The 23,253-nt window shown below is 43.6% G+C and overlaps 1 protein-coding gene across 5 annotated transcripts; it reads right to left on the reverse strand.

The window, feature by feature from the left end:
* Window positions 1-3,357: 3,357 nt before the first annotated feature.
* On the reverse strand, window positions 3,358-9,076 carry LOC111857096 (potassium voltage-gated channel subfamily A member 2-like). Of its 5 annotated transcripts, none has more exons than XM_023837605.2 (3): window positions 8,782-9,076; window positions 7,617-7,730; window positions 3,358-6,510 (listed from the first exon to the last, which is right to left on the reverse strand). In XM_023837605.2, the coding sequence occupies exon 3, from the start codon at window positions 6,375-6,377 to the stop codon at window positions 4,899-4,901; it is 1,479 nt and encodes a 492-aa protein (XP_023693373.1). In that variant the 5' UTR covers window positions 6,378-6,510; window positions 7,617-7,730; window positions 8,782-9,076; the 3' UTR covers window positions 3,358-4,898. The 5 variants fall into 5 exon arrangements, 3 of the variants coding, with proteins under 3 accessions (XP_023693373.1, XP_023693374.1, XP_023693375.1); XM_023837606.2 differs by lacking the exon at window positions 8,782-9,076 and adding an exon at window positions 6,630-6,672 and having other exon boundaries at window positions 7,617-7,818; XM_023837607.2 differs by lacking the exons at window positions 7,617-7,730; window positions 8,782-9,076 and adding an exon at window positions 6,630-7,582.
* Window positions 9,077-23,253: the final 14,177 nt, after the last annotated feature.

Raw genomic sequence — 23,253 nt, forward strand, 5'->3', positions numbered from 1 at the left:
GAATCCATAGAGACAAGACTGCGAGTCCAGACAAGAAAGTCTTTCAAACTGTCCTGTCGTTCTTGTTGCAGATTCAGCAGTGAGAGCTGGGGCTTTCCGACTGGACAGCATCATGCTCTGCCTCCCAAACCGGGCGTCATGATTGGCTGATTGGATCTCCGCTGGGAATGGGGGTATACCCAACTGACTGTTCCAAAACATGCGCAGATACTGTACGTAGACCCCACCCCCAGCCCCCAAAGATGGGTAGGTGACTGTGGGTGACTGGGAGAGGGGTGCCAGTAAAATTCTTCCTAAAGCACCAAAACACTTTCCTCATTTCTCTAGCACCAGATTCAGCTCAGTGTCACAGACTTGGTGCCCCGGCCTGAAGTACAAGCACATCTTTGGGTAAACAGCCACAGACATTACCAGGTTAGTCTGTAGCTCAATACCTGCACAGGGTAAAGTACAACATCAACACAGGGCCATGGGTGTATATATTCAGGCGACAACAGCAAATAAGAGGTGTACCGTAGCTGAAGGTCTAGCCGTGTCTTCAACTAGTCCTAGACGCGACAAGATCCTAAGTTTATGTTTCGGTTTAGAGGAAAAAGAAATTTGTCCCCAAAATTAGGTAGCATACATGCAAACTGCAAATTAAAACAAATAGGTTATGTCACTGGCACTTATAATTTCCTTGCCCAGATCAGATTATCCTTTGATACCAATTTCTCTCATCCCTGATGCATAAATTACCATTTGCAGGTGAAATGGTAACACATTTCAATTACCTTCACATTTCAGAAATGTACCCGCATGTCTAAAATGTACAACAGTGAGCAGCTCGTCTTTGCGACAGAAGATTATGCATTAAAAGCGTTAAGTCATCTACATTCTGAGAAAAAGTTCAATATTCATGTGGATGTAGGTAAAGGGTAATTATCTTGGATGCAACAATATATGCATTTTCTGAATATGGCTTTAAAGGCTGGAAAAAAAACTTTTTTACATGAGTTGGATGTTGTCAAAACTTACACACAATTGTCTGTCTCCTGGCTTTGTAGCCATTTAGTGGTTAACTTGAGTTCAATGCTATTTGCTCTGCAGTCCTACACCGCGATACCTGCACTTTGTTTGCAGAAGGCCGATTCTGAAATGTTCTCTTGCTATGCTGCAGGGGCCTAACTGTGCTAATGCACATCTCTCAACTGCAGACGAATGTAGGACTGAGCTTCCTCTATTGCACAATACAGTTCAACACATACATAATGTATGGGCAGAACATTGTACAAAGGTGCGTTCGGATGTGCAAAGGGTTAAGGAATCACCGGGCAACGGCTGCAGTACTGTTAAGGTCCAACGTGCCCTCCACCCTAAACCACAGAATGAGTTTCACAAGAACAGCAATGGGCCTAGAGCCTATGACAGCTAAGTAAACAACTCTATTTGCTAGATGATCAAAACCTTTTTAAATTCTAAATGCCATTTGGCAATAACTGACTATATCCCATATCTTTAGGACAAGGGTTGTCAACCTGGGATTCACAATATAATCAATATAATCATCTGATTTATGCTATGCAAAAATATTTATAACCCCCCCCCCACCACCACCCATAGCCAAAAATATTCAAGGAGAGCACTACACCACCCATATCAAAAAATATTGAGATGGGACCCTGGAGCACGAAGTATTAAAGCTCCCCTGATCCCAGTTACTTATGTTATTTCACATTAGCGGCAGGGGGTCCCTGGTTTAAGAAAAATTGAGATCCTCTTCACAAAGCAACGGAACAAGCTGCATGTACAGTAGGCCGACCGTGCTGGCAAACTGAGAGCTTGCTCCAGGTTTCACCACAAGATTTAAACTAAGCGGAGACACATTAGAGTGCTTCAAATGCCTGTAAACACGAATAAGCAAAGCCACAAGCCACACAGGCATGTGGAGAGGCAGCCAAGGGCTACTTCAACTCCCCTTCCGGAGGAAGTGTTGAAGACCTCATTTTAAACATAGACATTCACAACGAAGGCTTTGTGGGGAAACATCCCACCAAATCCAATCCCACACGTGGCAGGGACCCCTCATGACCTGCACCACTCCACCTCCAAGCCAAAGAAAGCATTAACAAGTGCTAACTACAGTACTGAACATTCTGCTCTATTAGCAAACAGCTGTAACCCATCTTTTACCAAACCCAATAACCTGCAAAGGCTAATTCCAGAGCTTCAGCTTACAAACATTTCAGAAGCTTTGAGTTTTCGACAGACAAAGATTTGGAATGGTAAAAGTAATTTCGATCTGAGGCAGGTGGCAGATGTTCTATGACAGAAACGTAACACTTACTAAAAGTGCACTTGCTGTTTAATTTGAATCTGCCTGAGGTCTTCGGTATGGCGTATGAGAGAATACCAAGCTAACGGCTGATTTCTACCCTGAAACCAGCTGGGAACAACTTACAAAAACCAAGCAAAGGAAAAGCTGTGGATGTATAAATAAAGGTTGTGTTTTTCTTATGGATAATGTACAAATAATTGTTTTGGTAGATACAGGCAACTGTACTTGCATTAACAAACATTAAGTGAAATCATTTTTGCTAACTATTTTCTATAGGTCATCACACTTTTTATCAATGTACTTTAAATCTTAACGCACCTGACCAAATGAATACATTTACAAACTTTAATGCAAGGTGAGAAGTATTTTTTCAGATTACACCACTAATCAGAAATCCAGTGTTTCAGCATAAATATCAACAACTTATTTTAAAGTATTATTTGTGTGCTTTTATTTGTTTGTTGATATTATTGATGCACACCCAAAAATTGTTAAAATAGAGCAGGGTTATTCAAATCACGGTCAAGGTCCGAGCCCTGCTGGTTTTCCAGCCTTCCTTTACCTGTCAGTCAGGTGTGAAGCCTACCTGGAACAATTAAAAACAAGGCCTGGATTTGGAATCGAGGGCCATATTTGAAGAGCCCTGCAACAGAGGAATCCAAGAATTGTGTTTTTAGCCACAGTTAAATCTGATACCTCAACATAAAAATGTTCCATTATTTTTATGGGTGAAATTTTACACAGACAGAATCCCTTCAGACATCATGCTCCAAACTGTTGCCTGGTGATACCTCTGCCTATTAATCCTGCCCCTGCAGTATAAAGCCTGTGTTCTGTTGTGCTTTGGCACCCAAAATGCCTGTGGACAAACCCTGAAATTGGCCAGCATTGCTTGAATCAAAACAATTCAAAATAAGAATGGCGTAACAGACAAAGGGAAAATACATTAATAAGTAAAGCAATCTGTGTGCATATTTTAAAAAATTATATATATATATATATATATATATATATTTATATATATATATAATTGCAAATTATATCATTGATATCTGGGATAAAAAATATATTTAGCTAGATATAGAGAATTATTACTAATAATCTTATTATTGTTTATTATTCACTTTCAGTATTCTTTCATACTGAAATGCATGCTACAAGGAATGTGTTTTGATCATGCAAAAGTACAATATCAGAACAGCTTCTGTGTTTTTTTTTTTCTTTTTCTTTTTCAAAAAGCAGTTCAGGGGAAGGCAGCTCCTTTATTTATAAGCCCAAAAACATTTCGTGGTTTTGAGAATGAAAGAACTGAACTGGGAAAAAAAAATATCTGGATACCACACGAGTTATAAAAAATATATAATTGCATTGATAAGTCAAAGGGAAGTGATGCGATAAATGCGAGCCGAAGTGAGCTGACTCATCACTTCATTCATCGGTGATGTTGGTTAAATGTCAATATGATCCCCTCAATCTCTGCTTGGGAGATTTATAAATATGGTATGTGATACAGACAGTGGAGAATGGGACAAAATGGAGAAAGTGGTGGTGAAAGTAACATAAAATTAAGTAATCCAAGCTCATTGATTTTTAAGTCTTTTTTTAAAGCACTTGGAAGTCTTTTCCCCTTAGTTTTGTTACCTCAGGAAGAGAGACAGGGCAATGCAACATGTCCCTGCTGGGAGGAAGAGGAGAAACCAACCTAGCTTACTCCTGTTGCAAATCTCGAGGCTCATGCAGTATCAGGAGGCACACTATGAAGGACCAATGAGACAAAATAAAATAAAAAAATAAGAATAAAAAATGAATAGACCCCACAGTAAGAAAAACATCCACACCAATTTTCCAAGTAGCTGAGGTCATGGCAGGAGGAACATAGCCAGATGGTCATAGAGGTTGGATATCACTGCCTGCTGAAAGAAAAAAGCAATTGTCGACCCTGTAAGTGAGTTACTCACGGCTATCACCAAGTGTCTCTCATTTATCGTGCACTAAAATGTTCCTTGGATTGGCTGCTATATCACCCCTCAGTCCTCCTTGTAGCCTTTCTCCATGACTGTATGAGACCGTCTGTATTACTTTTTTTCATGGAAGCCATGGACGGCAAAAAAAAGGGAAGGTATTCTTTGGAGGTGTAATTGAATGCGATCTGAGAGAGCACAGAGATGGGTGCATGGGAGGAGATATTAGGAGCAAAGCTTGGAGGAAGGGTGCAGGGACAGGAGTCAGCTTTCCGCAAGGCTATGCTTCTCTTTGTTGCGCTACTGTTTGGCTACTGCTGCAAGCAAAACATTGACTATTAACCAGTGTCACACACACGCACACACCCCAAAAATTAGCTCCTTCCAGACCCTAAAAAGAAGCAGAGCTAAGAAGGACCTGACAAGATGGAGAATACGGGGTGGATGGACTGGGTGGGTAGACTGTGGAAAGGAGGGGGTGCAGGAATTTTGCAAGTTCTCTGCTTACTCTTTGTGCTTCTCATCTCTTCGATCCACCAAATCAATGTTCAAGATTCCCTCTATTGCTATCTGTGTCCCCCACTCCACCTCCAGCTCTGCCCCAGTCTCTCTGGTGGTGGTTATACATCCGTGAGCATCTTGGTTATGTTGACATAGTTGGTGTTAGCAAGTGTGCAGTTGCCTGTCTTGAGGTTCTCCTCACGAAAGTCCTCACTACTGTTGTTCACTGCCTCCTGGATCTCCATGTAGTCTGACTTGCTCATGGTGGAGCCACTACGGCTCTTCTTCAGGTCCTCAGTAGAATCTGCCTTGGGTGGGGCCTGTAGATACTGGGCTTGTTCCTCACCCTCTGTCTCACGGTGGTAGAAGTAGTTGAAATTGGAGACAATGACGGGCACGGGCAGGGCGATGGTCAGCACGCCGGCGATGGCACACAGCGATCCCACAATTTTACCCCCAATGGTGGTGGGGACCATGTCTCCATAGCCAACTGTGGTCATGGAAACCACGGCCCACCAGAAGGCGTCCGGGATGCTGATAAACTGTGACTCAGCCTCATCTGCCTCGGCAAAGTAGACAGCACTGGAGAAAAGAATGACTCCAATGAAGAGGAAGAAGATGAGCAGACCAAGCTCACGCATACTGGCTTTCAAGGTCTGGCCCAGGATCTGCAGTCCCTTGGAGTGCCGGGATAGCTTGAAGATTCGGAACACCCTGACCAGCCTAATGACTCTCAGGATAGCTAGAGACATAGCTTGTTGCCCTTGCTGGCCATCCTCAGGTTTTTCTGCCAGCTCTGTGCCCAGGGTGATAAAATAGGGGATGATGGCAACAATGTCAATAATGTTCATGATATTGACAAAAAAGCCAGCCTTGCTTGGACATGCAAAGAAGCGCACCAGGAACTCAAAGGAGAACCAGATGATGCAGAGGGTCTCCAGAATAAAGAACGGGTCGGTGAAGTAGGTGGGCTGGTACCTGGAGGTTGTGTTGGAGAAGGGATGGTAGGACTTGTGCATCTCCTCTTCATCGTTTCGGAAAATTGGCAGCGTCTCTAAACAGAAGCTTACGATGGAGATGAGGATTACCATCACAGATATGATGGCAATAATCCTAGCAGGCCCTGAGCTCTCAGGATACTCAAAAAGCAGCCAGACTTGTCTCTGAAACTCATTTTCGGGCAAAGGCCTTTCCTCCTCCTTAATAAAGCCCTCATCCTCCCTAAATATCTCAATGGCCTCCTCACCAAGCTCATAGAAACGAATCTCCTCTGAGAAAACATCCAAAGTCACATTGACTGGTCGCCGTAGACGCCCTCCCGACTGGTAGTAGTACAGGATGGCGTCGAAGCTGGGTCGGTTCCGGTCAAAGAAGTACTCGTTCCTCAGAGGGTCAAAGTAGCGCATCCTCTTTTTTGGGTCCCCAAGCAGAGTCTCGGGGAACTGGGCGAGGGTTTTGAGTTGCGTCTCGAAGCGCAGCCCTGAGATGTTGATGACCACCCTCTCGCAGCACTCGTGGTCGGCCTCTGGATCATAGTCCTGCTGGTGACCCGGGTGGGCCGCCGCCTCATCGGACGGATCCCCGGTGGCTACCGTCATTCTGCTGGAGGGTTCGCCTTGAGTAGGAGTGGAAGAGGCCTGCAGTTTTCAGAGAAGCCTGAAGCCTAGTCTGGCCGAAGAGGGTGGGGACTCTCAGCGATGTGGCAGTTGTCACGAGTCCACCCAAGTACAACTGAAGGACACAGAAGCAGAAGGTAAAAGCTAAAGCTGAAATGCATGAGAAATATTGTACACAGTTGAAACACTTCCCTAAAGAAAACACTGAAATAGTTTAATATTATGGACCATTACCAACTTTCTCTTTCTTCTTGTCTCCCTGCAGTGTAACCTACAACTAATACCCAGAAACACATGTTAGAAATGACAAAATAATTCAGCCAAACAACCAGCTAAAAAAAGTTTGTTACGAAATTTGAATATCATTAGAAAATCCAATGACAGCTGGCATATGTTGACATATCCCAGGACTGAAATAACAGCACAAAACCCACAGCTAAACACAAAGGTGCAGGGCAGATGAATCAGGGCAAACCCAGCCTTACGTCTCCTCTGCTGGAGACAACGCCTTCAACTACACCAGTTATCGTAAAAGTGCAGTGAGTCCCCGTGAAGCCATCTTAGGTACAGGTGCTACAGCAAATGCAAACACCCAGATACAAGCTCCCTTCAGCACAGAAGCATCTATAATCAGGTTATGCACATTACAGCATATTTACTCTGAAATCCCACAGATATCAAGAGTTTGGTTTAATTTAATTGTCTTTAATTGACTTTGTTAATAACTAAATACAACAGAGATGCACCTTTTTATTTATTTATTTATTTACATGGACAGGTCTGCAGGAATCACTGTCGCCAGTGTACTTAAAACATTCAGGAGCATCCAATCAAATATTAAAAGGCAGAAAAAAATATTACAGCCATCATTAGTGTACCATTATCCTACTGTCCCGGGTGTTTGGCAGCAATTCTGCATTGGTTATTTTGTAAAACGGAATGGCCAACCAACAGGAATGCAGCTCACCAAAGAGGAACTTTTAAGTCCCTAAAAGAAATTGCTTTAGTGGTAAGAAGGGCCTTCCAAATCACGCAAACTTCAGGAAAGTCAAGACTTTTAATCAAAGTGTCAAATGCAGTTGACGGCACTTCTCTAGCCAGACCCTCGTTTTACAGAATAAAGCTTCTAACTGTGATTCTGCCAGTGCTGTTCACCTGCGCCAAATTCTACATTCTCTGGCTTCACCGCAAAAAAAAAAAACAGGAGGAGAAAAAACTTACCTCAAATCCTTCGCCGCCTCCGTAATGCACACGCGGTGATGCAGATTCCCGGAAAAACGTGTACTTGTTCCCAGTAAATCTCCAGCATCTAAGACTTGCACCGTTCACTTCCAGCTATGGAAGTCACAGTCATTCATGCGCGCCGATACTCTATGCAGCAACCATTAGTTCCCCCGCATCACCGTGTTAAGATGGGGGGGATGGGGATGGGGATGGGGGGGGGGGACGGGGACGGGTGGAAGGAGGGATGCGGGTAACTCGTCCGCCCCTCTGGCTCCCTTGCCTCAACAATAGATGCTCGCTGGGTGGAAAAAAGGAGAAAGAATTTGGCTAGAGATTATGGTAGAGTCGATCCCTTTATCTCTATGCCTTAAGGCTCTCTCTAACACTCCAGAGAAGCAAAGATCAGCAGAATTGGGCGTCCCCAGTGTCCTTAGAAGATATGACGTTGCCTGCAACAAACAGTAGCAAAGGTAGTCCCGATACTGTTTTCAAAAGCAATATCTGCAAAGAACTAAGCAAGGGAGGTTGAGGGGAGGCGTTGCGCTCAATTTATATAGATATATATTTTTTTCCGCAAGAGATTTGCGTTTATGGCTTTAGATCAGAGCAAAACCAAATGAAATTCACATTTTTTGACACAAAATTCCGCAGTCCTCCAGGATGGATTTTGTTCGCGGCTGCGTTTATTTGGGAGCCGATGTTCTGCCCCACTTAACCCATCGTAATACCTGACCCCTTGAAGAATCCACAAATATTGATCTTTCGTCTCGAAGGTGTGACAGATTGGCGACATGTATCGTAAGCGCCAGGTTCCAGGTACCAACGCATCCCTTTAAATGTATTCTTAATTACCACAAATTCGTCTTTGTGATAATTTGACACATTTTCGCACTCATGTGCATGCATCGCAGGCAAACCCTCCCAGAATGCTTGAGGTCTTGTTTTTTTTTCGTGCACAGGTTCGATTTTCCGTAATGCAAGCGCTATAGGTGCCGTTAGCTGTCTGCAAGTCGCCAAAGGTGGTGTCTACAGTGACATGCCCAAGCCATGACTAATGCGCTGTAAAAACGAGCACATCATATGCTGCAATCGCATGCAATCTGATAAGCATTCGAACTACTCAAAGTTTTAAGCATTAGAAATAGCATGCAGGAAAAATCACCCTTGTTAGGCTGTATACATGACGCTAATCTCCCGTTTTGGTGTCCGTTTCAATTCTCCGCGCCTCACTTGCGATTCCTTCTTAATTAGCGCCACTGCACAGCTCATGTTGGAAATTCGACTACAAGCGATGCCACTCCGTCTTCACCTTTTTTCCACTAATAGCGATAAGCCTAAAAGTTGAAGATTAGAGAGAAGTCTGCAGTCGGCCGTTGCCATGCATACAAAGAGACTAGAGCTCTGGAAAACAGGCGAAGGACCGCACAGCGCTCGTCCCCACCACTCCTTACCTTTGCGCAGCGTGGGCAGTTTAAAGGGGACGCCGGCTTATGAATTACACTGTCAGATACACACTAATTGTACATTTACCTGTGAATGGTACGAATAAATCGTGTATCTATAAAGCAAGGAAAGCCTTTTCAACAAATAATCGAAAATAGGTTAGTGTACATATACAATCGACATATTTGGATTTTGAAAACAGTTATAATACCAGCAGCAGCTTCAACAGCGACAGTAATACTATCTATATAGTGGCAGTAGTTCTAATCTAGTATATCTGGATATTTAGGTTTGTGAATAAAGGAAAGTATTATATATATATGTCCTACTTTAAGCTATTTATACAAATTGGTAGAATGGAGACACGTTTACTGTTTAAGGTAGCTAAGTTTTAAACATACTCGGTATTCAACGGAGCCAGGAGGACGTTCTCTGTTGCATGCACGTAGGGTTGGCAAGGCGTTCCCCTGGTGCTGTGCACCATTCTGAAGGTCAGTGAATCACAGCACACAGAGAAGGAAAGACCCCTCATATGTGGTCACCCCAGGAGAGCCTTTACAACGCCAGCCACTGAAAGAGGCTGTTGTGTTAAGGTTGCCTAAAAATTAGAATGAATGTGAAGTTTACAGTAACGAAACAGGGGTTCCTATCTGTGAGGAATGAAGGAAGAATCTGTTGTGAAGCCCGTGTGTTTGACATTTTGCTTGGCACAATAAATCTCATCAGCTTCTGCTTGAAAGAGGGCCATTCATTTGGCCATAAAGTTTCTGTCCACGGATAATATTAAAAAGTAAATTGGGAGGGGTGAACTTTAATTCAAATTGTTGGTTGAGCCATTGAACCATATTGCACCAATAAATTATGTCATCAGAAAAATGAAAAGATTGAAAACAATAGGTGAACAGACTGCAAACAGTAACTGTCTTGCTCAAGAAGTATCATGTTCTTTATGTAATTCCATCCATCCATCTTACATAATCATATATCAATTAAAGGGTCCCTGTCATCTAGAAGCCTATTCTAGGAAGCACAGGACACAGTAATTCCACTTCATGACAGAGCATGCACTTGGGCCAATATCCTCCTGAGATCCCACACATTCATTTATGTCCATTGCGGTGGACATGTTGTTTTTGCATCTATCTTTTCACTGATGTAAGGAAACATATTTATTCCTATTGTACACTAAAGAGGACATGCTGTGAAATTAAAAATAAAAATAAATTTGAAAAAAACTAAATTGTAAGATGTCTTATTTCCTCCAAAGACAAATAACCTAAAATTGAAGGACACTTTTTTCCTTGGGTCTCAGGAGGATACAGAGACCCCAACCCATGGAGCTGCACGTTTTTGGGTAACTGGAGGACACTGGAGTCCCTGGAGGAAACACACACAAACAAACACAGGGATAAAGCCACATATACAGAGCTGGAGGCTTGATTCAAACACTCAGCTCTGGAGGTGTGAGGCTGAAATGCTACCTACATATTCAACATTTCTACATATTTATGCATCAGACAATGTGTCAAAAATGTGACTGGACAGGCAGTGCAGAAAAAACTGCAAGAAATATATAAACTACTTTGTAAGGTTATATTTACACATATATGGGATGAAAACGCTACGCCTATTTCTTTTTTGGCTACAGCTCAACAGCGGCTCTGAGCGAGAGAGTGAGTAAGAGTGGCAGGACCACTCGGCACGGTAACTTGTTACAGAAACACTGACACCGCAGAGCAGTGGCAGCCATGCACCACACTGCAGTGAGAGAGCGACACGCCGCAACGACCTCCGCGTGCCCTTTCCCGAATAGCAGCCCCATGCGTGCGCTCGGCATGGGTCGATGCAAAGGAAGGTGTATTCTGTTGCATGGGTGCATTTAAGCCGGCTGAAATACACAAGGTTCAACTTCTTCAGAAAAGAAATTTGGAGGAGACGTGCCAGATGGCACCAGGATCTTTGTTTTAAAAGGCTTTGCCAGATTGCAGCATCTCAGATATGCAAAACTGAAAAAATATGTTCAATGCTACAAATTTGTTGCGTTTTACTGAGCGGTTTTAGATTGAGTATGTTGCTCAAGGGTATATCAACGGAGAGACTCTCCAACCCCCTGTACTACGAAGTGGGGTTACTGGCTTATCAGGGTAACTTGTTGGATTTAAGGTAGTCTGGGCAAAATGTACAGTAAGTGAACGAATATGAAGTCCATTTAAACTGTGGTACCTTAAATTCAACAAGTTACCCCGATAAGCCAGTAACCCCGCTTCTCCTCTATCCAGCTGCAGGCAATGCAAACAGGCCCTGCTTTGCTACACCTCAGTGATGCTGATTTAATGATATGAGTCAGGGAATGAGTCTAGTCTGAGCTGTAAAGGTCCCCCCACACTTTCTTGTCATTATGGCGTCATGCGTGACAGCATTGCTGTAGAGGAATGGGCTTACTGGAAGGAAGTCTGCCTAATCAAATTGGTCACCAGTTTTCCCAGCAGGTGACCAGGCCTAGCTTTACTGGCGTTGTTCTGGGTAGATGCCCATCCCACCCTGACAGCTGCCCAGCCTGCACCCCAATCCTGAATTTGCACTGACGGGCAAGTTCAGTTATTATGAATTGTAGATGTGACTGATATCATAACAAATGCAGTGAAGGGAATAAGGGTGAGGCTTGTTTCTACACAGATATGATCAGTAGTGAAGCACCGTGCATGCTTGTTCAATGACATGCAGGATATTTAAATACATTGGCAGAATGTGATATGCATTCAATTGATTTGTTTATATTTACACTGTTACACTTGAAAGGCAGTGTTTAGTTTGACTGATGTTTTTTCCTGTTCTTGCCTCTCTAGCTTTTATTTTTGCATGCTTCACTCAATGCTCTGAGGACCTCCAGTGACAGGCAGATGTAAAGTTCGTGTGCCATGTGCAAAATCAATTTTTCTACATGAATTTAAATTTAGATATAGATATGAATTCATTTTAAGCGTTCATTTCTGTGAATGTTTGTAAATGGATCTTGACTCTGTGATTATTAGTGAATCTACACCACATTAAAATGTACGTTTACTTGCAGTAAGGAGCTTTGCATGTTTTTGATGCAATAACTCGAAATACCCTCACACACACGTATGCACACACACACACACACAGTCATGTAATCATATCTTAATGGGGACCGCTAATTCATTTCTATGGGAAAAATGCTAATGCTAACTGTGACAACCTTAAGCCCTACCCAGCCCTAACTATAACCATAACGAAGCAAAATACAAGTTTTTGTATTTTTAGTTTTTTCATTGCAGTTACAGATTTTTATAAAATAGAGTTTTCAGGAAACTGGCCCTCATAAGGTAAAAAAAAAACACACGTTGTGGGGACATTTGGTCCTCACAAGGTAAGGTATACCTGGACCACACACACACACACACACACACACACACACACACACAAATAGATCTTTAGTAGACATCTTCAGTCCTACCTTGTTGCCATGGAAACAGAGGCAGGTCGCCGATGACCTCACTTAGAATGTGAGGGATGCTGCTTCAGACAGAACTTCTCCCTCTGGGTCTGCTTGTCAGGTAAACCTCCGGCATGGTGACTTTGCAGTTTGCAGTGGGCAACTGAGATGCAGTGCAAGTGGTCCAACACGGAAGGTTCCATCTGCAGTCACTCACCACATTGAGTATCACATTATTGTGAAACCCATCAGTTTCACATAAGCCTAATGGATGCTATGCGATAGTATGTAGGTGTAATTTGACACATGGTCAAAAAAAAGATCCTGTTCCTTGTGTTAGGTTTCATGTCTCAATAAAGTAATCAGAAAAAATATATAGGACAAAGTGAAATCAAATCACTTTCTTGCTCATATAAACCTTGAGCGTGTTTATGTCATTGTGGCGGTGGGCCGTTTTTAGCCTACGCTGCCTCAGACGTGGAAGCCTAGATCTCACTTCCTGTCCTGCAGGAAGCCACAGTCAATGCACACCCCCATTTCCTCACTGCCTTTGGAGGAAGACCTGCCTCTTCCCATTGACTCTACCCACTCCTACAAGTAATGGTCATACTTGGGCAAGTCGCGGATCCCAGTCCACTCAGTGTATGAAGGATTAACCCCCAGGGCAGGATTCATTAAATGATTCCATACTAAATCCCACTCAGCCCTACTCATTCTCGTTGCACACCTGAGTGCTACACGAACTACCTCTTCTGAAATCGTTTCACAAATGTCCATTCTGAGCTGGCCTGTCTTCCATCCAATGCCCGCCCTCATGGTAGTTCCCAGCAAGGCCTGGATCTGACCAGAGGCTTGAAGAAATGGGCAGGTCAAAGAAGAGAGAGGATTTCATGTAGTTCTCTCTTGTCTCTGCATTCAAGCCTGATCAATGTACATTTCACATGGATATCACAGTCCAGACTATCCAACTCAACAGACTCCTCGCAAAGGCCTCCATAGATTGGCCTCGAGATCACTCAGCCATGGTTAATTTCTTGTTTCCTTCCTGTCTCCACCTGGACATTAACACGGTGACATCCCAAAGGCACCCCCTTACCATAAGCCTCATCTGTCACCTGTTTTGGTGCCACTGATTGTGTCATAGACAGCAGATGTCACATAGAGTTGTGTCGGATGCAATATTGCAGTTTACTTTGGCATAGAAGACGACAGTCACACAGGATAATGCATCAAAGGTAATACTTTGGGGCTTTACAATCATTTGAACTGTGTGTCCTCCCCACCCCCAGCCAGTTCTTAGACTTTCACTAGGAAAAAGGGGAAAAGATTATTTTTCTTGCCCTTCTTTGTCTTCTCTTTTTCCATGAGACCACGAAGACTTGCTGTTTTTCAATCCAGAAGGTGCAAATTCATAGCCTCATTACATGCATCCGAAAGCTAAAGAGCAGAGGCTTCAGCGAGAGGGGAAAAAAACGAGGCATTAAATCATGCTCCGGCACTGAACCGCGGCATTGGCGTCTTCCGCCAAAGGACAAACCGCAGTGATTGTAATTGCCGCTGTCCAAATCTTGCTGGCTGTAAGCGTGCATAAAAAGTGCACTTTCTACCACCTTCAGTAAACAACTCGGGGATGTTAAGGCTTTAAAGGCTGGCAGCTGGCTCTGTCTAATCGTGTCATTCATTCTTCTAAGCACTTTTAAATGGAGTCAGTTTTAAATAGCAAGGGGAGGCTGTTAGAAACAGCCACTGCTACACCAGCTGCTCCTGCTCCTGCTGAGGTTGTGCTTCCTTCATCACAGTTTTACCACCTACATTTACGTTCAGGGCGCACCAGGAGTGAACCTCATGGACTACATTTATAGTTCAGTTTCATTGTCACCCTCTGTCAGTATACACCCCCCGAGATAAAGTGTTGGTGGGCAGCACATGAACATTCCCACATTATACCCCTGCTTGCTCTATGTCCTGCTTCTCCCTGCCACAATCCCACAATTCCCTGCCCCAAACATTGCACCCACACAGACCCACACAGGGAGAAGTCCCTGTCTGCTGTCATTCACTCTCATTGGTCTGACACACACACACATACACACACACACACACACGGGACAAGGTTATGTGCCTTCCCGCCTCACCCCAGTCCAGCTGCAAGCTCCTCCTCCCAGTTACCTCCGGCCCCGCCCCCCTCCTCGGTGCTTGTCCTAGCACAGATGGTGCTCGGAAACGGCTGCTGCAGCATCTCCTTAAACTTGCTGCAGAATTGCTGGTGCTGCCCTTGAGCTTATCTTCTCGACAGGAGAAGTACAGTACACGATTTAGGCAGATTGGCCTGGTGGTTTAAGAAGCAGAATGTTTTAGAAAATCACAAATTAACCGTTTTTTTTTTAAAAGTACTTATTGTTTTTCATAAATACATATTTAAGCTGAAGGTTCAAAAACCTGAAATTCTGGATTTTGGGCACATAGGGAGAAGTAGAGGGGGTGTTTGTGCGTGAGAGTGAGATTATTATATTGGATGTCAAATCCACTCCTGCCACAAGAGGGCAGGAGACCTGAAGAGATGCCTGTCAGACTCTAATGCAAAAGCACAGACCCACCGTGGCTGCAACCTGGATGGTCACACTTTTTGGCAATGTGGCCAGAATAGTAAGGAGACGCAGTTTCAGAGCTTCAGTGTAATTTCATTTTAGCCGTCCTGTATTATTTCAGCGAAGGACAAACTCTGGACAATATAATTTATAAAAAAACAGAAAGTCTGTCTGTAATGCAGAGAAAAAATATAATTTTGGGTTGTGTCTTTTGTAAGCAGACTGCATGCTGACATGTTTGTTTAATTTAATGAAATACATCCAAAAATAAATGCAACACTCTCTTCCTCTATTATGTCTCAGACTCAAAGGTGTGATTCAATGTCATCCATGCACTGATAGGCGGAGAGGGGTCTGTCACCCTGCATCTTCTCTTTTCTGTTCTCCGTCTGTCTCCAATGTCACATTTTAGCTCTTTCGAGGCTTGTAATGATCCCAATGCGCATGGAACGCTTTCGCAATATTGCTGCTGCAGCTGCGGCCTCGAGGCACAAGGAGACGACAAGCAGAAAATCAGGACAAAGTCTTGGCCCCTGTGACAAAGTAGACAGTATTACTGGATAACTGGAAGAATGTGTGTAGACCACCACATTGAGTATAATTAATGAGTTTAAGTCTGCTGGGATTGCTGTAGAGGCTGCTGGGATTGCTGTAGAGGCTGCTGGGATTGCTGCACTGTGCGGGAGAGCTGTAGACGCTCTGTGCATTTGTGTTGTGTTGTGCGCCTGTTGAAGCGGTTGACTGGAATTATTTGGAAGTATATTTGAGTGTATTTGAGTGTCTGTGTGCCAGTACGGTTACGTGGGTGGTTGTTGTTTCATTTTTTACTTTTATTTTTTTCTCGGCCTGCGTGAGTACTTGTCTGTCCTCGTTAATTGACAGCGTAAGTGTTATCGATAGCTGCGGGTGTCGCGCGAGCTGCGTTTCTGTCTGCGTACTTTTGCTACAAACACCCGCGGGTAATATTATCTAACGCCGGTAACATTAACTCGGAAAGGACAGTTGCTCCTGAGCTTTGCTCAGTCGCCAGTCGGGGCTGGGAGGACATTTTCCACTTTTTTTCCCACTCCGGCAGTAGCCAGCTGCTTCGAGAAGGTTTTTCGGCCTCCCTAGAGCAACTTCGCTTTATTTTAGTTAAACGTGGTTCAGCAGGAAGTTAGTCTCGGGTAGGTAATTGTTCATTTGGTTATTTTAAAAGTTTGAATTCTGAGGTTGTTATCTCTGACCCTATCGGATACTTTAAAAGGTTCCGTTTTAACGCAAGTCTTTATTTAGTGTTTTATTGTATTTGGCATTTTATTATATTAACTATGCTTTCATTAAATCAAATAAATTTTTTAATATACTGGGCTGGGAGTAAAGGACGGGGTCATAGTGAGTTAGGTAATTATGGGGCCAGCTCAGTGTGGATACTTGCGTCCAGTCGGACTTCGTCTGAGAGCGATGTAAGTTAGTGGACTCACTCATGGTCCAGGTTCATGACCTCAAGGAGCAACTGGCTCTCATCCAACACAACAATGAGTTAAAGGAGAGAGTTAATACGCCTTTTAGGGAGACTGTGTGTACTTCACAAGCGGGGAGGGGGGAGAATGATGAGCATGTAGGTCGAGAGAGCTGGGTGAACATAGGTCGTAGACGTACTGTAGAAAAGGGCGTACGCAGTTCACAGAGGCGGCATCACCTAAAGTAACGGTGTCTAACCGCTTTCAGGTGCTTCCAGCTTTAGAGCCAGAAGAGACTGGGGAGGCAGGTGGGCCCTTGGGCACCAAGGAGCCACCTAACCCCAGTAGGAAGGAGGTTGTAGTAGTAGGGGATTCAATTATAAGAGGTGTAGATAGTTGTGTGCACCCGTGATAGAGGGTCCCGTACGGTGTCTTGCCTGCCTGGTGCCCAGGTAGGGGACCTTCCAGATCGAGTGGACAGGCTTTTGGCCCCAGCCGGGGTGGATCCAGTGGTCATGGTGCATGTTGGCACCAATGACAAAGGAAAGGGCAGAAGGGCTGTTCTGCAGGATAAATTTATAGAAGTCGCGGATAAGCTTAGAAGCAGAACATCCACGGTGGTATTCTCTGGAATACTTCCCGTGCCACGTGCAAGCCAGGCGAAGTTAGCTGAGATAAGGGGATTAAATGGATGGCTAAAATGGTGGTGTAGGAAAGAGGGGTTTAGGTTTATGGGGCACTGGAAGACCTTCTGGAACAGGTGGGACCTGTTCAAGCCGGATGGGTTGCATCTGAACCAGAGGGGAACCAGTGTATTGGGGAGGCATATGTGTAGACTAGTTGAGGAATGTTTAGACTAGTGACTATTCAAAAAATGGAATAAAAGTAATTCAGCAAACTATAGGCCAATCAGTTTAACTAGCATTACTGGAAAAATAATGGAAGCTATAATCCAAGTGAAAATGGTAGATTACCTGGATGCAAATAACATTCTGAGGGATAGCCAACATGGATTTAGGAGAGGTAGATCCTGTTTAACGAATCTACTTGAGTTCTTTGAAGAAGCTACAAGAGAAATTGATCACAAAAAGGCCTACGATGTGATCTAGTTAGATTTTCAGAAGGCCTTTGATGTTGTCCCCCACAAACGGCTCTTGCTTAAGCTAATTTTAGGAACTGTAGCAGCTTGGATCAAAAACTGGTTAACTGGTTAACTGACAGGAAGCAGCAAGTAGTTATTAGAGCCAACCAACACCAATAGAGTTTAAGTCAAGGGAAGTGATGCTACGATTATATAATTCCTTGGTAAGACCCCACCTAGAATATTGTGTGCAGGTTTGGTCATTGCTGCCTTGGAAAAGGTGCAACATCGGGCTATGAGAATGATTCCTGGTCTTAGAGGAATGTCTTATGAGAAGTTAGCTGAGCTGAATCTGTTTAGAATAGAGCAAAGGAGACTAAGGGGAGACATGATCCAGGTATATAAGATTCTAACAGGTCTGGATGCTGTTCAACCAAATGGCTACTTTCATATTAGTTTAATTAAACACTAGAACTTGTGGCCATAAGTGGAAATTAGCGGGAGAACTAAAATGAATTTGAGGAAGCACTTATTTACACAGCGTGTAGTTCCTGCTAGTGTAGCGCAAGCTAATACCCTGGGTTCCTTTAAATCAGAGCTAGATAAGATTTTAACAACTCTGAGCTATTAGTTAAGTTCTCCCCAAACGAGCTTAATGGGCCAAATGGCCTCCTCTCGTTTGTAAATTTCTTATGTTGTTATGTAGTTATGTATAGATCATTATAGACACGTTAAATTTGCTTCATCATCAAGACCTATAAATTGCATATCTATGCAAACAATTGAAAATAAGAATGACATATTTGGGTGGTATCGTGTTTCTGCAGGAGGTGGGAAAGCAGCCAAAAGGAAGCTGCATCTCCTTCTTAAGCACCAGTAACAGGTTTGGTCCTGGTGCACAAGGCCTGTTTTGTTTTTTTGTTTGCAGTGATTAAAAATAAACCTGCAAGTGGGTTAACTGTCGCTTTCTAACTATCCTGTCAGCACCTCCGTTTTCTTTGCCTTTGCAGTTCTGAAAATGATGCATGAGATGGAGCATGGTGGAACCTCGCCAGTGCTCCAGCGAGGATAAAAAAAGCTGAGGATCTTTGAGTGTCTGCGCGTCCTTTGGGATTTGGGGGATGGAGGTTGGGGGGAGGGGGGGGGGTTGTGGAGGGGACTGAGGGAGGGAGGATTTGCACCTGGTGCCATGAGCTTTGGGGAGAATGATTCCATTCAGCACTTCTATCACTGCACCTGCATCTGAAACACCAGAAGCCCCCGAGCTGAGCCTTCGTGGCCTGAGCTGAGTCAATGGCGCAGCCCTTCAGCAATTCCACTGTTTGTCCTGCAGGGGGCAGCAAGCCTACACCAATTTCGCGATTTGCCAGGAATGGGCTGCCTGTGGCTTTTTGGATGTTCTATTGATGCTCTGCTGGTACTTCTTGTACGTTGGCAAAGCCGCTAACGAGCACCGCTCTTCACAGAACCTCGGAGCTTAAACGACAGGGAGCAGGGCTGTGGCCGGTCTGCAGGCCCCGGGGACTCACGCTCCGCCTACAGCCTGTCAGGTCTCCAACTAGCCCACCCACAGAGACTTGGAGCTACTATCCTGATTGCAATAGTAAGGGGGCAGTCAGTAGTCTGTGAAGAGCAGTGTTCCATAAAGTAGACGTCACACCATAACAAACATTTGCCCAGCAAATGTAATCCTTTTAAGTGCGCCCAGCGTCCACAAATCAGATCACTGTACTCTGTTCTCCAAACCCCACAGTGAACTAGTCTCAGATCGGGAGGAAACGGGTGTTTCAGAACGTACAAAAAAAGCAGCCGGGGTGTTTTTAGACAGAGCAGTGTTAATTGGCGTAAATTAATGCAGGGTATGCGTCCCGACAGAATTGTGTCGGGGAGCTCTCCTGTGTCACCGCGTGACTTTTGTTGGGTCCCGAAGAGAAGGAACAGATGATCTGTACGTCTTGGACAGAACATAAGAGGGACTCCACCCAAGCCAAAGCTGCTGAAGACACCGCAGGTGACACACTTCACTTCCCAATGACCTCCCTTCCCACAATCATCACGTGTCCCTCAGTTCTGTGTTTAGGAGACCTACACACCATGTGTCAGCTACAGATGGGGGAGAGATCAGGCCAGCTCCTTAGGGCAGCTGGAAGTCACAAGGACAGGATGGCATTCCACTTGCCCTGTGCTGGTCCGTGCTTGTCAGAATCCCTTCTCTTAGCTCTCTCACTTGGGAACACACACAGAAGCACACACACACACACACACTGTTTCCATTTGTTTTTCTCAGTCTGAGTAATGCAGAGAAATGATAAGCGACCTAAAAGCTGCATACTCCTGATATGGAAAAAGACACAAAACATGCAGATGACGACTTACTAGCAAAATATATTTGACAGCATAAGTATTATGAAGATCTCCTCATACATTCAATCTATATTGCCCCAATTTCTCATATTTGATTGCTTTTTTGACACTTTATCTATGGCTGTTCCGTACAACCAAATTTCCCGCTGTCCTCTGGGTAATGACCTTCTTTCTTTCTTTGGACCTGCAGTAAAATCCCCTGTGTGTGTCCGTGTGGCCATGAATCAGCAGTGCAATAAAGTCGTCACATTATCAAATATGATAATGACAACAGCAACAATCATTTATCATTATTATTATTAATATTATTATTATTATTTCTATGCCACCCACACTCTCACACTCCCTCTAGTCACCATTGTCTAAAAACATTCCAAAAAGATTTAATGTTTCTAACGGATCCACAGAACTCTAATGCGGCTGTGTTTGTAGAACCTTAATCGTAAATGACTCCAAAGTGCATTCTTGCCTTTCCCAGCACATTGATGCATTTCAGCCGCACGGTTCCTCAGTGTGCAGCACGAGCCTCAAGCCTCCGGGGTTTGGGCCTCCAATCACCCTTTTAGCTCTTTGCTTTTGCGAGGGATTCCTCTGGCGTCTTTGGTTTCCTGCTACAGTCCAAAAAACACACAGCTAAGCGAACTGGCATCTCTCTGTTGCCCATATTGTGTGCATGAGTACATGTGTGCCATGTCACAGACTGGCATCCTGCCCAGGGTGTCCCCTGCCTTGTGCACTATGCTTCCTGGGATGGGTTCCAGGCTCTCTCTAACCTTGCACTACATAAACACAACGAAACATGGATGGATTAATACACTAAAATGAAAACATACATACATTTAAATAAATGTAAAAAGCCTACACATTCTATGATGTTAATGTCCTCCGCAATAATTTCATGTTTTCTGCAAAGGTAACCAGTTTGGTAAATATGGCTGAATCGATGTTATTTATTTCTATTAGAAAGAGTACCTGCCCAAACACAGTGCTTTCTGGAACATTTACTGCACACATCCCGCTGGAAGCTGTTAAAACAACACTTTTGCTTTGTTGCTGTCTGGCCAATTCCGCACCATGGATATCCTCTGCTTATTTATCTCGACCCTTTTGTAACTTATATAACTTCATCAGACTCACTGTTCCTGTCTCCTTGCTGGATTCACAAAGAAAGCCAAAAGTTACCTAAACAGGACCTCTGATTTACAAATCCATGCTACATGAATGGTTTAATAACTTTATATGTATCAGTATTCATTAGGGACATTTACCCCTCCATCCTTCCCATTTTGGCAGATTGGTGTTGGTTGCATTACAGAAACAGCATTCAGGCGTAGTGAAGCAGTATAGCTGGAAAAAATACACAGGCAGAAGAAATGCCTACTGCATCTTTCTAAATTAAATTCTCTTTTGTCAGCATTTGTGTTTTCATTTCATGCATCTAGTTTCTATGGTGAGAGGATACATATTATTATAAACTTTATTCTGTATGCATTTAACGGTGACTATGTGTAAGCAAAATCCAGAACCAATGCCCTAGCATACCCAGTAACTAGCCCAGTCCAGTGACCAGCCCAATGAAAAATTAACATTCTCAAAATGTCAGAGGCAGAGATTTCAGGTCCAGAGGGTACAAATCCAGACCAAGATTTTGTTTCAACCAACGAGTTGAGTACTCTGTGACTTTGACTCTTTATACCCTTTTAACTGGTTGGTTGAAACAAAATCTTGGTCTGGATTTGTACTCTCTGGACCTGAAATCTCCACCTCTGCAAAATGTTAATTGAGACATTTAAATGTCAAAAATTGCATAACTAGACACAGAGTATCTGAGAGCTGCAAGCTGCTGAGCAAGATGTCTGCGAATCGAGCTTGTGTCTTTTGCAGCAGAGAGGAAAATGCATTACTACTGCTCCTTAGATTGCTGCTGGCTCACGTAAAATAGGAAAAGGGTGACCAGGCCAGCAGCTTTGCATGAATGAAAGAGAAATGAGGCACCAATCAGATTGCCATATAAAATCCTCAGTAACTATACATGTGGATGCAGGCCGTTTCCATAATCAACATTGTCATGTGGAGCAGGGGAGATCACCTCGAACAGAGGTCAAAGGTCAGGATTCCAGGTGCTATGGGATATTTACTTGTAAACCTAGGTCTGTCAGAATTGCCTGCATTGATACAATACATAGCAATACAAATCACAGAAGAGTACCTTCAAAGCCGATCTGCGGTCATACACTCAGAGAGAATAATCTAAGAGATTAAAATGAGACGTTTTCTTTCAAAGTCATGTAAAGTGTAATGAATCTGGTCATTTTGCTACTGTTAACGTCAAATGGATAAAATGGACCTTAAAAGCTAACCTTGAGTTATTTTAAGAAAGAGGAGTAAAAAATATTTCATCTCATGTTATTGTTTTAAAAAATGCATTTTTTTCTTTGACTGGAAACATGTGGCTCAGCCGTGACTGTTAAAAAGCATTATTATTAAATGATGCAGTGGTACTTAAGACATAAAAATGTCAATTAAAAGAAAAACAGCCAGACACAGGTGTCCGTGTGAAATGCTCTATTTGAGAAGGTTTGTGTTGTGGTGAGTCATTCTTCCCACCATCAGCGAGGTGTCTGCCAATCATGCGTCTGTTTGCTCTTTGTGCTTGGTGCCTGCTTTGAGATACTGTCATATACTGACCTCGACCACAGCATACCATTCATCCAGGTGACTGTAGATGTTTTATAGCAGTGCTATTTAGCAGTGACCGCTTTCAAACAAGGTCAACAGGGTAATGATATGTAATAGCCTATAATGGCTGTTGTCAGATTTCAAATACTGACAACACAGATGCCTGGAAAATTAAATTTGCTCTGTGTGTATTTATTTATTCATGTATATATTAAGTGTAATTATGAAGGAATTGGAAAATAAGCACACTAAGCACAGAGTCAGAGTCATTAAAAGAAGTTATAATACAAATGACAAAACTGATCCGTCTAAAAAGTGTCAATGGGCCAAAGCACTGATGACCAGCGTCTGTGGTGAGTCCTTATAGGAGCGCTTGCTTTTCCAGGGCTTTTGATTCAGCTCGCAGCCTCCCCTCCTGCAGAAAGGAGGGCAGGTTGGGGTAAAAGCATTTCACGTCAGTCACCCAACACAGCGTACCTACTGACTTTTCCATAATGGTTCACTAATCGGTCCTGTGCTTTTTGTGCTGTTGTAGTTCTATCTGTATTTTGCACATGTGGCTGGTCCTCTACAGTGATCC

The sequence above is a fragment of the Paramormyrops kingsleyae genome, chromosome 8, assembly GCF_048594095.1.
Source record: "Paramormyrops kingsleyae isolate MSU_618 chromosome 8, PKINGS_0.4, whole genome shotgun sequence".
Lineage (NCBI taxonomy): Eukaryota > Metazoa > Chordata > Actinopteri > Osteoglossiformes > Mormyridae > Paramormyrops > Paramormyrops kingsleyae.

What these genes read in the sequence shown, in the direction of transcription:
- LOC111857096 (XM_023837605.2), bottom strand. Translation starts at nt 6,377, where the DNA reads ATGACGGTAGCCACCGGGGATCCGTCCGATGAGGCGGCGGCCCACCCG.